Source organism: Aptenodytes forsteri, unplaced genomic scaffold (genome assembly GCF_000699145.1).
Source record: "Aptenodytes forsteri isolate BGI_AS27 unplaced genomic scaffold, ASM69914v1 Scaffold287, whole genome shotgun sequence".
Lineage (NCBI taxonomy): Eukaryota > Metazoa > Chordata > Aves > Sphenisciformes > Spheniscidae > Aptenodytes > Aptenodytes forsteri.
The window spans coordinates 2,537,996-2,552,588 of record NW_008794854.1 but is presented as its reverse complement, the minus strand read 5'-3'; the positions used below and the strand labels follow the sequence as shown (position 1 = coordinate 2,552,588).

The window sequence follows — 14,593 nt, the reverse complement described above, 5'->3', positions numbered from 1 at the left end:
CAATTCCATGACTAGATTTCATTTTCAAGGAAATTAGGACATACTGATTTGTAACACTTGGTGCACAGGAGCTGAAAAAGCACAAAGCGGGTCCAGCTGTTCTGTATAAACACTGAAGGGCCCTTGCTGAAATGATTATGCCTAAAAATACAATTAAATACCTCTGATGAAGGAGAAAAGATAGGAATCAATAACTTTCACTGATCTTTCTTTCACAGATTAATTTCCTCAGGCAATATTAAACAATTAATAAACTTAAAAATTCATCTCAAGAATATGGATGCCTACTTGGACAGCATATTATTTGAGCCAATTCTTTTCTTTGATGCTGAAGATTATCACAATCTCCTGAGTAAGCCATTTGACCACTAGAACAAGTTGTGCACAGTGACAATGAACAAAGATATGCAAATACAACTTAAAGTGAAAAGAAACTTGCAAATGCTGCTTTATTTAATTCTTACAATAGAGAGGCACTTTTACATTTAAAAAAAAAAGTGCAGAGGCTTCATTATAACTACAATACTCTAAAATAGTCTTCTGTGAAAACAAAAAGAAATGGTGTCTGTGCGGGGAAAATTAAGTGATTTTTGTTTTCTTTAATTGCACCTCTATACCATTTATTACACTTAAACAAACAAACCAAAGCAAACCTTTTCTTCTCCTGTTCGCACAGGCCAACATAAGCATTTAGAGTATTGCTGACACTTTACTTTGTGTTCCTCATCTCATCATTTCTGTGTTTGTTACACAAGGCAAAGCGGCTGACCCAAGGGCTTTCCAGAATTCAGTGGGTGACACTGAGATACTATAACTGAAGTAATCGCATGTATTTGATGTCCAAAGTCCCAATTCAGCTCCGCCTCGCATGCAAAACCTGCTTATTTCAGTTGAGTTATGCTTCAACTTGGGCCCAAACGAAGAATGTGTGTGGTGGGATGGGAGGAGAGCAGGGAGGGATGCTTTCCTGCAGTTACTTCCCCTCCATGGAGTCTGGAGAAATCAAAGCTTTTTTTACATGCCATCGTAGAAATTTCAACTAGTAGTTCACTGGCAGTCAGGCCCTGGGTGTCAGCCGTGTGGTATTTCTGCTGATAAGCAGCTGCGTATGAACCAGCGCTGGCCAGATTCGGAGACTGTACTGAGGCTGGCTGGTGTGAAAGTCAGCAAATCCTGTATTACATTACACAAGTGGGAAGTGGAGTTAACAATAACCTCAGACAAAGCAATAACGTTGAAAGATGGGTTCAGATTCTGCAATACTGATGTACTAATGTTAGTACTCAACAATGAAAGAAACCTCACTAATGTCACTGGGAAGATCTCTGGAGAAAGGCAATCCTCAAAATGAATATTGTCACAATCCATCCTTCTGCACATACATTTCCACTTCAGTGTCTCAAGCGAAGAAAGCAAACCTCAGGTCAAGAATCCTGGCAGATAAATGTCTCTTTGATTGATGGATGAGAGTATATATTCATCGCTTACGGCAATTCTCTTGCTATTTACTTGGTTTGGGGTTAACAAAACCACTAGGTGAGCTGCACAGGGAGGCTTCTGGTTGTGTGAAAATGAGGTTGGAAGTGGAAGGAACACTCAAAGGATGTTAAAGAAATATTAGAAATGCTTGAAATGAGCACACCTGAGGAAAACAATACTTTTCTAATTACCTGTTCTATTAAAGTTGGCTGAGCAGAATATGCCTTTACATTCTGATGTTACTAGCAAAATTTAGGCTTTCAAGTATGTCAGAAACACAACTGCAACAGGGCTCACAAATAAATCTCTTCTGGGGCTCTGTGAATGCAAGGTTGACCTAAATAAACTGAATATGATGGACCATTAGAGGGTGCTCGTATTGAGGAGTGCCAGATTTGCCACAAATGGAAGAAATGTTTGCCACAATTTCTTAGCTTTACTTAGCAAATTCCAGTTTGATGTCCTGTGATGAAGACCAGAGCTCCTTCTTTCAAGCCGTGTCCTCTGTTTTCCAAAACTGCCTGGGGTATATTTTAACCCACTTTGAAAGTAAATTACCTGACCTAATCCAGAACTCTGTTAAAAGTCTAAAGCTAGGTTCCTAAGACAGAAGAATTAAAGCTGGTACAGTGTAACAAGAGCTATTTTCAAAAATAGAGCTACTTACAAAAACATTTCAGTTTTGAAGTTGCTTTATCAATACTGATACAACTTGTAAACATATTCACAGAGAGCTTGGGCTCTGGATTCCGGAGTATTTTTCCTTTACCAAAAGCACATATTATAAAACCTGTAGAGATTTCTCTTTGTATGTTATGCTTTGAAAAGTTTAATGAGGCTGGTTTTGTTTAGATTCAAATACATTACCAAAATTTGCCACTTGTAACTTTGTGTTGATATATGAAAAATAAGAAGTAAAAATGGTTCTAAACAGAACTTCCTGAACTTTTTCTCCAAACTAAATATGTCAAGGGCATACTATGAACATGAAAGATAAATCTAGCCTTAAGATTTATCACTGATATGAATAAAAGAACATTTTGCAGAATTTTGATCTTGATTGTCTCTTTACAGCTGAAAGGAGAGGGGATTTTTTTCCCCCATTCTATATAAAAGGGAGGAAATACACACTGTTGATTATTTTCCTGACACATCTTGAATAAAATAATACAGGCTTCATTATGGCATGAGGCTAAGTACACAAATTATATCTGAAAGAAAAAAGTTAATTTAAGAATTGAATGGTTACTGCATAATCAGTGGGCACGAGTGAGATCTAATGTCATTGTGTTTAGAAATGGCTTCATCCAGATCCAGCTGTCTGTTGTTGACCTTGACGTCCATGCAGCCATTGTAAAAAGCAGTTACTAACGTAGCACCCAGGGGAACATCTGCACAGAAACACATTCAATTTATTAAGTCAAGGCATGCAAAGTCTTATGTATTTTTCAGATTAGCAAAAACATGGGCAATACTCCATTCCCCGTCCATTAGTTAGTCATGGGAGAAAAGAGCAATTTGGCATGAAACACTTAAGTTCTTATCCCTTTTCTTTAAGACCGAGATAAAGTCCACAAAGCTGAGAAAGGTCAGTAAAGTGTGAACTATGCGTTAGAAGTCTATTCCCATCCAGAAACCTAATTACATGAATATTAGTAGCATCTTCTGTATCAACAACAGTGAACCAATAGTTTGTTTCCTGGAGCCCACTGTTCTTGTCCTGACCGACAAACAGATGTTTATGGGTTTAGAGGTCACAGAAAGAACCATCTTGCTTTTGCCAGAAAGCTACTCTGGATTAAAATCTGCAAGTTCTCAGACAGAGGACCTCTGGGAACTCTGCTCATTTTACTGCTTTCTTACTGCTTCTTCGAAGTCAATTCTCTGTGAAAGACTCACTTTATCTGTTGCTCGTTTAGGTATTGTTTGGGTTATGGCAACATCAGATCATGGATATGCTTTCAGGAAACAATGTTAAGCACAAAATAAAGCAGGCACTGCTCTGAGGTCTTAGGGTACAACTGGATTCTTACAAGGTAGACATAATGTGATCCAAGCCTTCAGCAACTAGAATGAGGATGCCTAGAAGCTGATCTCAAGAGCACCGTCTTTTTTTTTTTTTTTTTTTTTTTTTTTTTTGGTCAGATGTTAATCATCCTATCCCTCCTAGAACATAGACTTGATTGTCTGGGGAACAAGAAATGTTGCTTCCTTGTGATTTTATTTTGCTGTAAGCTGAGGTACTGTACAAACAGCCCTGTAGAATCATGCTCTTCTGCTCTTTTTACTCCAGTGATGATAACACTGCTGTCGTAGAACTGTGCAAGTCTCATTTTGCCTGCACTGGTTGTGCTGAATTAATGAACAAAGAGCCGTACTCCCAACGCTGTTACTAGTTTGAAGAAATGTGTATCAAAAATGGGGACTTTTGATCTTCATGAAATGCATATTTTTGTTAGGTGCCTTTTAACCATACAGTTCTGTGCACTGTAGCTCAGTGTGGGGATCCTTACCTACCTTTTTATACTGCTCAATAATCCCAGAGGCTTTTCAGGGGTGAGTTATCCAGTGAGTAAATGAATTGGTGTAAACCTAAAGTAAGTTTTCCTATATTACTTTTTCTCTCTTTGATAACAGAAGCTGTTGTGGAAGAGGCTGCTTTGGATAACATGGGGTTTTTTGTTGCTTTTTTGAGACCTCCAAGTAGAAACTGTTTACACATATAGAGGGTTTTTTTTTGCTAATTTGCACGTTGAAGATACTTTTTAAAACTGAGAGATTACACTTACTTTTAAGGAGCAGCAAGTAACTAATATTTGCTTCTTATCTGTTTGGGATGCATGACTGACGCCAAGGTCTTAGCTCTTAAGATGCCAATTACTCTGTGACTGGCAATGTACTAGAAAGAATCATTTAAATATCACAAAGATGAAGAGGTCTAAAAAATGACCGGAATCTTAGTTAAGTTACTATGGCTCAGTTAACCTACTGACTCACTTCTACTAAGTAAATACTGACTTCATCTCTCTTTTTAAAAGTGAGAAGTTATTATGAAAACACTGACACTTACCTACTGTGGTATGTGATGATACTGCACCACTAGTGCACTCTTCTCATTCTACACATTCAATTTGAATTGAACTCACCTGGTTATTTGGGTTCCAAGATATTGCATATCCATTCAAAAACAAAATTAGAGGAGAAATTCTCATATTTGGTGCCTAAACCTTGTTTCATCCTTGATTACCAGTGTATGAAGACTTGTAGAGACCAGGTAAGTTCCAACATATGGGCCTGGATACCGAGGCAACCACTGCTTCAGACAGAGGCTGTGGTACCTGCCGTGCTGCCCTAAACACCTTGCTTCTATTCTGACAAGCAAGTCTACAGGGTGGAACCATAATTCCAACTTCCCCTGTGTACACTATCTTGGAAGAAATGCCTAAAGAGATCATCTTCAACAGATACGCAGTTCCTCCCCTCTTTCTACTCCTGTCTCCTGCAGAACCACACTGCAGATAAAGACCAGCTGTATCTGAGGCAGTGCTATGACGCTGCAGCCTACATGTAAAATGGACGTCAATTCAAGACTGTGTTGGTCAAACTCTTAGAATTTCCTTAGGAATTGCGACTTATTCTCCCTAAAATAACTTTAACAGAGGATACAGAAAAGCTCTGGCAGCAGTAACATTGTAACCATGGTGTCTTTCCTCTACCAATTTTGAAGATCAAGTTTGAAGATCTTAGGCTTTGAAAATTCCTCATCTGTGGCAATGCTCTTTTTCTTCATGATTCACCCTGAAGTCAAACTATTTTATAGATAAGCATGTGTACACTTCCTGTACAAAATAATGCTTGTACATGTCTTAATCTGCAGGTGTATCCCCAGTCTTGCTTTAAACAAAATATTTGCTGTTTCAACACATTTTCTGTCTCAAAGATTGCAGTCATCTATTGCCCAGAGTTTAATTGCTGAAACCATATTCCTGACTTCTCCTTTGGCACTTCTGACACTTAACTTACTTACAAATGCCTGGTTTTCTTATATGTTTGATGCAGTTCCTAAATTGTGCCAGCTGGTGGCATTTCAGAAATAAGCAATGCTCACTCCTCCCCAGCTCAAAAATCAAGACATCTTCCAAATTCAAACCTCTAGAGAGAGACTCATGCCTTTTAATGGGCCTAATAATGCTACTGTTGAAAAGCAGGCTCCCTCAAAAGCTGAATAGACTAGATGAAACAAGAAGCACTTGGGGGGAAAAAAAAAACCTGTTTCTTTTTGTGCAGTTGTAGGATTTTTCTAGCTTGCATAAGGCTGAATATAATCAGGCTTGTACAAATCATCAAATTAATGAAAAGAAATGTAATTCACCTGGCAGGCCGCCCAAGTAGGTAACAACGTTTGCCATCATTGCTTGATGCAGGATAGACAGTTGCTCTGAATTGCTTCTGTCTGTGTGTGAATCAACAGACAGTTCAAGTTGCTGTTTGGTTACTACAAGTCCAACCAGCACTTTTCTGGGTGTACATAACTTCTTTGACTCCAGATGTGCAACAGTGATGCTTCCAATGGTCACAATGATTCTCTAAACAGAAGAATGGTAGGTCACAAAAGATGTCACATGTAACTTTAACACACAATTTTACTTAGTTCTGATGCATTTTATATTTGGAAGTAGAAGAAAAGGAAATGTTAGAGCCACATTTTAAAAACTAGTACCTTAAGTTGGAAAAGTTACCAAAGTTGATGTATAATCATCACCTTTGGTGACAAATGCCATTCATTTATATGCTTAAATTTTTAAGTGAGAATGTTCACTCTAAAAAAACCTTTGGCTATGGTTCTGAGGTGAAATCCTGTTTCTCTTAAAGGCAAATGGAGTACTGCTACAGCTTCAAAGGTAACCAAGTGTTCACTAAAGGTTTTTATGTCGGGCAAAAGCATGGATTAGCCATGGTGTATAATCATGCTCTATCTTTGGATGCCTGATGTAAACAGATATAAATGAAAACTTAAGGACCAAAAGATCTGTTTATAAATTGAAACTAACATGATGCCATTACTATAGTATCATCATTCTACTTCTGTCATATTCCTCTTTCTGCTTTGTGCATTTGGAATGAAAGGTTAAAGAAGATGTCATGTAATGGATAGTACCTGATTTAAGAGTGCTTAGTGCTTAGTCACTGCTGTAGCAATCGTTAATAGTAATATATTTTCTGCACATCACTATATGATCTATGTGCTTTTCAAAATATTAATTCAGCCTACCAGCTCCACTGCAAGTAAGTGTGAGTAGCTTTTTTTAGTTTGGTTTTTCACAGATGGAGTAGTAAGTTAAGTGAGATAAAAACAAGAGGTGTGACTTATATGCATATCAGCTGCTATGATAATTGTAAGATCACCTGTGAGTCAGAAGAGTTAGAGTCCACTATAGACAAAGCAAGAGGCACTGTTTCATTAGAAACCAAGGCAAACATAACACCAGTGTCTGTGGATGGGCGAATAGTCATAGTCACATTTATTAGCCAATCTTCAGCACTGTCAAGATTATCTGTTTTAAAAAGAATAATTGCAATTAATAAATCCATCTGCTAATGAAAAATTAATATGGTGTTAAAAGTTAGTATTTAATCTGCTCCCACTGTGGAAAAATTAGTACTAATCTCCAGAAAAAAACAGTGAACTTTGGAACTTTTAGCAAGAACTATAAGTCTAAAAAAGAAAAACCAAATGAAACAACAAAACTTTAATCCTGCATCTTCTCTAATCTTCTGTGTTTATGGACTTTTTTTTTTTTGCTACCTTCTCCATACTAATGCAGAACAGGTGCCACATTCATTAGAGGTCAGTTCAAAATTAAACCCAAACAACTAATTTACTCATAAATTGCTGCCACTGAGTAGAAGATTGGCAGTTCTCATACACTTTTTCATTCCAAAGCAATTCTACTATTAAAATGGGAATATGCAGGTGTGCGAAGTAAATATGCAGATGGTGCAAATAGAATTCCATATGATGCATTCATAGTTAAGCTAATATAAAAATTACTGTTTAAAGAGGTATTTGTCATCTTTTCTATCTTTTCCAGTGTGTCTTCACCCACCCCACCCCCAGTCAAACCTAGTAGTTTCTTGATTTCTGGTAGTTTCTTGAGGAAGCAGAAATCCTAAAGTATGAGGTGAGGTTATATTCCTACACAAAGCCAGATGGGCAGGGAGACAGTTGGCTATAACAGCTCATAGAAGGGCAGCAGTAGGTGTGGGCAGCCTCTTGGATTTGGGGGCCGAGGGGGGAGGTGAGAACAGAAAGAGAAATCTTTTGAAGTGGGCTAGGGAATTTAAAGAAAAGGCCTGGGAAAGAATAGCAAGTCCTGGAATGAAAAGGATTGGGGATCAGAGCAGGGCTGAAGGGTGGCATAGCATTTGGGATGGGGAAGACTATAGTAACAACAGGATTTGGGATGATGCTCAAGAGATGTCTCATTTTGGGCTCTCAGGTGTGCACAAGGAGATCCTGGATTGGAAATTTTGAAATTAGGGCAGGAGGTCAGGCAAGAAAGTTCTGGGTTCAGGAAGGAGCAAGAGGTGCACCTAAAACCTCTAGATAGGATGTTCGTTTAGACGCAGAATTGCATACACAAAACTATCACCGACCCTTTCTCCACCCCCAACCTTCTTTTTCTGTCAGTAATATGACAGATTTCCCAACTGATGAACAGGGGACAGAATTAGATCTTTGGAAAGTGAATGTGTTCAACAGTGCCCATCCTTTGCAAATAAAGAATATGCTTCCTAACCTACAGCACTTCAGAAATTAAATGGATGACACCAATGGGATCAGAATTCTCATTCAAGCAAACTTCTAACAGAAGTTACGGGAATCACTGTTGGATGCCGTGGTATATAGCTTAGTTTGTGTGTCTCTTTTTTTTTTCTTTCTTTCTTTTAACAATTCATCAGTTCCACCACCAGTCCTGCAAAAAATACAGTAATAGACAGAAAAATACTTACTATAGTTTATCTGAAACTGTGCCATTCCAGTGCCAGGGTAGAAGGATCCTCTCCCCACTGCTACTAAACAGTGTTTGCTTTGTTTTTCTTGAATAACCTCTTTTACACCTGAATGTCCCTGATTCATCAGGTTCCACGCACGAATGCACCCATCTAGACGAGGGTTAATCTGTAGAAGAATTACAGCGCTAGGTGTTTGCGTTCAAAGTTGTTTTAAAAATGTTAATAATAAGGCATTACTTTACATATCAACTTGTTTCTGGGTAGCCAATAATAGCCTTATCAACGCTATAGGTTACAGCACTGATGCTGGGAGAAAACAAATGGCATGCATTTAGTACCTCAGCCTTCAAAAGGTATTCCTGATTTAATAACATTTCCCATTTTGTTGCCAGTGATCTGTACAAAACAGATTGCTTCAATTTTTGAAGCTCATGCTGTCCTTTTGTTTAGGTCACAACAGCTTTTCTGTAGCTGAAAGACAGTGATAACTAGCACTGTTCCTTGTTCAAGGTTTCGTCTTCTCCTTGTACCAAAGTACAAAGAAATTTCTGGAATTACTTTCTGTTGAGTAAGGGGATGTATTTCTTCACATTTTTTCTCTCTGCTTCGCTTTTGAGCAAAAATGGATTTAAAAAAAGAAGTGCAGCCTCTACTGCACAGTTACTTTTTGCCTCTCTGTTTAGACTGCCAATTAGTTTGAGGGCTCCTGGACTGAGAAGCAGACAGTCGCAACAACTTGACTGTACCCATCCCCAGCATAAGACAGAGCTGTTGAGGACGGAAGACTGAAAGAATCATGGGCCTTGTCTAGCCTGGGCTATTATAAAACCTATTAAAAATGAAAGCTCATTGTGCTGCCTGCACAGCGAATTCCATACCTATTCAGAGCCTAGCAAAAGCCAGCACCAGAAACATGAATCACTCTGAAATGCTCTCGCAGCAGAAGTGGTGGTGATTTAGGGAATCTTAAAGCTATATTAGGAAACAGGCTACAGAATCCTGAACAATTAGACTGTAAGTGCTGTGTTTTTATAACTGAAACCTAACTGAAGATGGACTACAAAGCTTCATGCATATTTATTTTCAAAACAGTGGTTTAATAACCTGATTTTCATTTTCTAAATGGATTCCATGCCACTCTTCCTTCCTCCGTGACTACTAAGTAAACAATACAAAACCAAACAAATAACAGAACAGTATTAATCAACACTACTCTTATTAGTTACCTGTTTAACAAGAGTGTTGCCCACTTTGTGAGGTAATCCTGCAATGTACACCTTAGTTTCCAAGAAACCCTGTGACTGTTTAAAAAGAGTTCCTGGGCTGTTAATACTCATCACGGCTTCTTTAGCTATTTTTACACTGATGCTGTGTTCTAGTTCTTCAACTGATATCTATAATTAAATGCAAATAATTACATATATACACAAACATGTAGAATATTTTAAATACTAATTACATATACCCGTATGAAGCATTACTAATGTTTCCCTAAACACTTAACTTGTAAAATAGTTTTAATGCAGTCAACACTTACAGCATATTTAAACTTGAATCATGACAACTGTCCACATCCATGGACACCCACAGGAGGATGATCTTCCCTTCCACCCTCATCCTACTGCTGGGAAAACCCAGGCAGCTGATTGTAGCGCATAAAGCAAACTAGAGTTTGCAAGAAGCTGATTTCTACAATTGCTCTATATCCAATCCACATTTGGCATACAGTTCTCCATGTCACGGCAACGTGCGACAGAGGATTGAATCTTCAGATGGGACATAGACAAAATAGATTCAATGCTTGCTCCCACTATTATTAGGCATCAAAGTAGACTTTTAATCTCGAGGAAGTTGTACTGAACAGAAACAGGAGGTCTACGCAGAATGCTAGCTTCTCTCACCCCCCTTTAAAAACAAACAAACGAAACCTAACTGATGTTAATTTGGTGTGGTTTATGGATGGTGTAAGTGAGCAAGGCCTTTCAGCTTAGGTATGCAAGCTTAAAGAACAAGATGGATTTCTGGTCTAGCAAATGTAAAACTTGCTCTCTAGACAAAGTATCTAATAACTATGCACTTGACCATGCAATCACAGTTTTTAATATTCTGCTGCTTCCTTTTTCATGATTACAAAGAGTAATTCCTGTGTTGCCAGCTAGTGGTAATTACCTCTTTCTCAATCGTAAACAGGGGCTACGATTTCCCAGATGTAAGGCATTCTTTGTGCATTGCTTGTTGATTTTTAAATCTCGGATTTGAGGGAATCATTTTAGGCCTTTTTAATAGTTGCTTAGTTTCTCCCTACTTGACTTATCAAGACAGAGTGTTCCCATAGTGGATTAAAGGAAGCAAAGGGGAGAGGAAAACCCAGCTTACTATATGCCACAGTCCATCATTAATGGCTTTGCCTCCACTGGTGACTTTTGTTCCAAATTCATTCTTGAATTGAATTTCAATCTTTCCATCACGAAGAGCAAGCAAGATCCATGCTGTATTGTCAAGGGATTCTGCATATAGTATAACTCCCTCTGCATCATATGTCCGGAAATCAAATTCTGCTGTAAATCTGAGTTGTGAAGAAGGAATCTTAATGAGAAGACAGGAAACATGAAACACTGTATAGCCTAGGATAACTCATTAATAGGGTAAAAAGAGGTTCATAGATACTAACCTTTTGGTAACTCTGTATCTGAGCAGTTGTGACATTTGCACACAATTAGTCAAAAGCAGAATCTAATGTAAGCCTTGTTCATCCGAATCCAGTGAAAGTTTTGAGATTAATGCCCTGAGCTGGGATTTGAAAGAGCCTTGGTTCAGTTCCCAAATCTGCTATGAGCTTTACATGTGAAGGATATCACACCCCCTTGAGTAAGAAGATAGATGTAATATTCTTATCGCATTTCTTGGAGATGCGATGCGGAAAAAATACATGATCTATGATGTGCTTCAGTACAACAGGGTTGCCAAGTGTTGTCCTACAACAATTTTAACCTAGCAATTTGTTTTGGTTACTGCTGCCTTTTATATGTCATTCTCTAATTTGGAGATTTGTTGTCTGGATCTTGGCAGTTGGTTGAACACATGCTAATGTGGTTTACATTATGGTACCTGTACAGTGGAAGAGAGAGAGTATATGTATTGTGAAAAACGGTCCTTGTTTCCTAGAACTTTTGGACTAGATAAAATAGATTAAGGATGAAAGGAGAAAACAAAGCATTTGGAAGTTAGGATTTGATGAAGACAACAAAAGAAACAAGTAAGGGAGCTGTAATTAAGAATTCGGGTAGCTTTCACTCTGTCTTGTTCTTTGTCCACTAGATGTCATTGTCTCTCATGCAGACCCACAGAAAAATCACTCTGTATTTACACAGAGACTATTAAGATAGCTTCAAACGTTTATCATCTTAGAAAGGTCTTCCAGGACAGCATTAATGGCTGGTCAACTTGAAATAGGGGCAGAGGAAAAAGTTCTCAATATTTATGTCCTTCTGTAAGGTTCTGAGGCTCTGGGGATCACCAGCTCAACAGCTGCTGCTGCTGCTGTTACCCTCAAGTTGTTCGGTCAGTAAGTCAAGGAATGCTGCAATTTCAGCTGCCGCAGTGAAGAAGTCCAAGAGTAATAAAGGGGTCACTACCATTAGCAATTGTTCTGATAGCTGTAAAGGAAATCATACAGACGGTGCTCTAGACAAGGTGCTCTATCAGTGTCCTTGGAACACCTTGTGAAAGGAAGCACGGTGGCGTGGTGACGGCAAGCATTGGCCTGGTTTTGTTTCTCAGCAGTACGTGTGTAGCATGTCACAGCTTCTACCCAGCAACATCCAAACAAAAGCCTTATATAACTGGAAGCTGTACAGTAATTATTTTCCTATAACATCTGAATTTTACGTTGAGAATTCTAAATGCCTTCCTGTATCTGTATCACCGTCTCCGCCCTTCCCCAGCCCCTGCTCTTTCCTTCAGGGGAAGAGTAAGCTTCTGTCATAAGGAAGCACCCATCTCTTTGCTCTCTTGACCAAAAACCAATGGGACCTACTGCCTATTAAACTCAGTGCCCTCAATCCTCTTCCTTTTTTGCCCATTCACGTCCGGATCTCTCTGAACTCTTTCTCCCAGTTCATACACCTCTCCCCACAACAGCACTGGTAACCAGGACTGTAATGGCTGGAAGACTCCAACTCTGTTATTCACAGATATGATCACACCTGAATGCCAATGGTGCATGTCTTGCCCCAGCTGTGCACTGTCCCCCTGGCTGGGACACAGCTGCTACTGCCTCCTACCTGCTTCTGAGGTACCTGGAAGAAACTTGCTGACCTTTTAGTTTTGCCATGTGAGAGAGCTGCTGTCTCTGACAGCACCTCTGATGAGGTGGCTCAAGGACACGGTACAACCAGTAAGAGATGCTGTAAACTGACGCCAGACACATTACTCCTGCCTGTCCACTTTCAAATGACTCCAGCTTCCTCTAAGTGCTAGTACCTGTAGGAGCCCGAGTTAATTCATTCTCCACATAAAGGTATCTTAACCAGTGGGGAGACGGTGATATAATTTATGCATGCAATGGCACTCTTTCTAAACCCTCAGAAAATTAATGGAAACAAATGACCGTAATTTCAATGCATACTTTTACCAATAGCAAATGCTTACCTCGTGACATTTGGCAATTTAAACTTTAAGTACAGGACAGGAATTCCTATAAATTGCTCTGCCAGATAAAGCAGTTCATAATTCTTTTCAAGGTTCAGCGGGATACATGCAGTAACGGACTGAAAATGGTAGAGAATAAAAAAAGCTGTTAATGCATTGTAATACTTCATGAAGCAATTCCTATTGTTGGCTGTTAGCCTGTCTTTTTTTTTTTTTTTTTAAACTTGAATACCTATGTACAAATGAAGGGGTGCGTTTTTCTTTTTGCTTGAAATGTCCATTTATTCAAGCTGTTGGAGGATAATTCAGGTTCAAACACAGTTCTGGTGAATTGCAACTAATATTTAAATATTTAGTATTTGAATCAAGAATTCAAATCTTCCATCAGGCACTTTCCTTTCACCAGGGACCTGTGACACCAACCTACTAGGGTCCTGCCAGGCTCCATTATTAAAGTTGTCTGGAATCTAAACCTGAGCTGGTGTTAGAAGGGAATGGGGCCAGAGCTGTGTCTTGTAAAGATTTAATTAAAAAAAAAAAAAAAAAAAAATCACCTTTTATTTTCTCTATCAATATTGATGTACAACTACTCATAGCTGAACAATCTCTAGTACTACTAGAATCATTTACCTCGAATAAAAAGTAACAACTTACAAGTGGATTAAGTTACAGATGAATAGAAAATGTTTCTATCTGGCTGTTCCTTGAATGTACTTGTCCTATTTGAGCTCTGGAAAGGAATGTTGATGAAATCAACACCACAATTCCTGCTGGAATAGTACTAAATTAATATTTCTGAGAACTGTTAGTGGGGATATGAAGCTCTTAAGACTACATTCTCAGGAAAACTGTAAAAGAAGTTCTAAGTATTCGTGGCAACTAAAAGGCCTACAACAGTATGTAGAACTGGGATTAATCCTAATGCTTTAGCCAAAGTCAATGTGAGTAATCACAGTCAGCCAACTGCAGTTGCAATGAGAGGGGAAAAAAAATAGTGCTTATTCTTTCAGGTATTCATCTACCTGAAGTTTTAAACAAAGACATTTATATCCAGGAATTCTGACGCAGGGCTACAATCTCATTGGCATCACGGGGACATGGTGGGATGGTCTCTATGATTGGAGTGCTGGGATGGAGGGATACAGGCTCTTTAGGAAGGACAGGCAGGGGAGATGAGGAGGGGGTGTCACCCTCTATGTCAATGACCAGCTGGAGTGCGTGGAGCTCTGCCTGGGGATGGATGAGGAGCTGACCGAGAGCTTATGGGTCAGGATTAAAGGGAAGGCAGGGACAGGTGACATTACAGTGGGGGTCTGCTACAGGCCACCTGACCAGGAAGACCGAGCAGATGAGGCCCTCTATAGACAGATAGGAGCAGCCTCACACTCACAAGCCCTGGTCCTCATGGGGAACTTCAACCACCCTGATATCTGTTGGAGGGACAACA

General features: G+C 39.1%; 1 protein-coding gene across 1 annotated transcript in view; it reads right to left on the bottom strand.

Annotated features, from left to right (window-relative positions):
* Positions 1-437: 437 nt before the first annotated feature.
* PROS1 (protein S (alpha)) overlaps positions 438-14,593 on the bottom strand; it is a 38,389-nt gene continuing 24,233 nt past the window's right edge. Inside the window, 7 exon segments of the mRNA XM_009274596.1 lie at positions 438-2,870; positions 5,852-6,065; positions 6,886-7,034; positions 8,494-8,662; positions 9,723-9,890; positions 10,873-11,062; positions 13,147-13,265. Of these exon segments, the coding sequence (XP_009272871.1) occupies positions 2,725-2,870; positions 5,852-6,065; positions 6,886-7,034; positions 8,494-8,662; positions 9,723-9,890; positions 10,873-11,062; positions 13,147-13,265 (1,155 nt within the window). The 3' untranslated portion in view covers positions 438-2,724.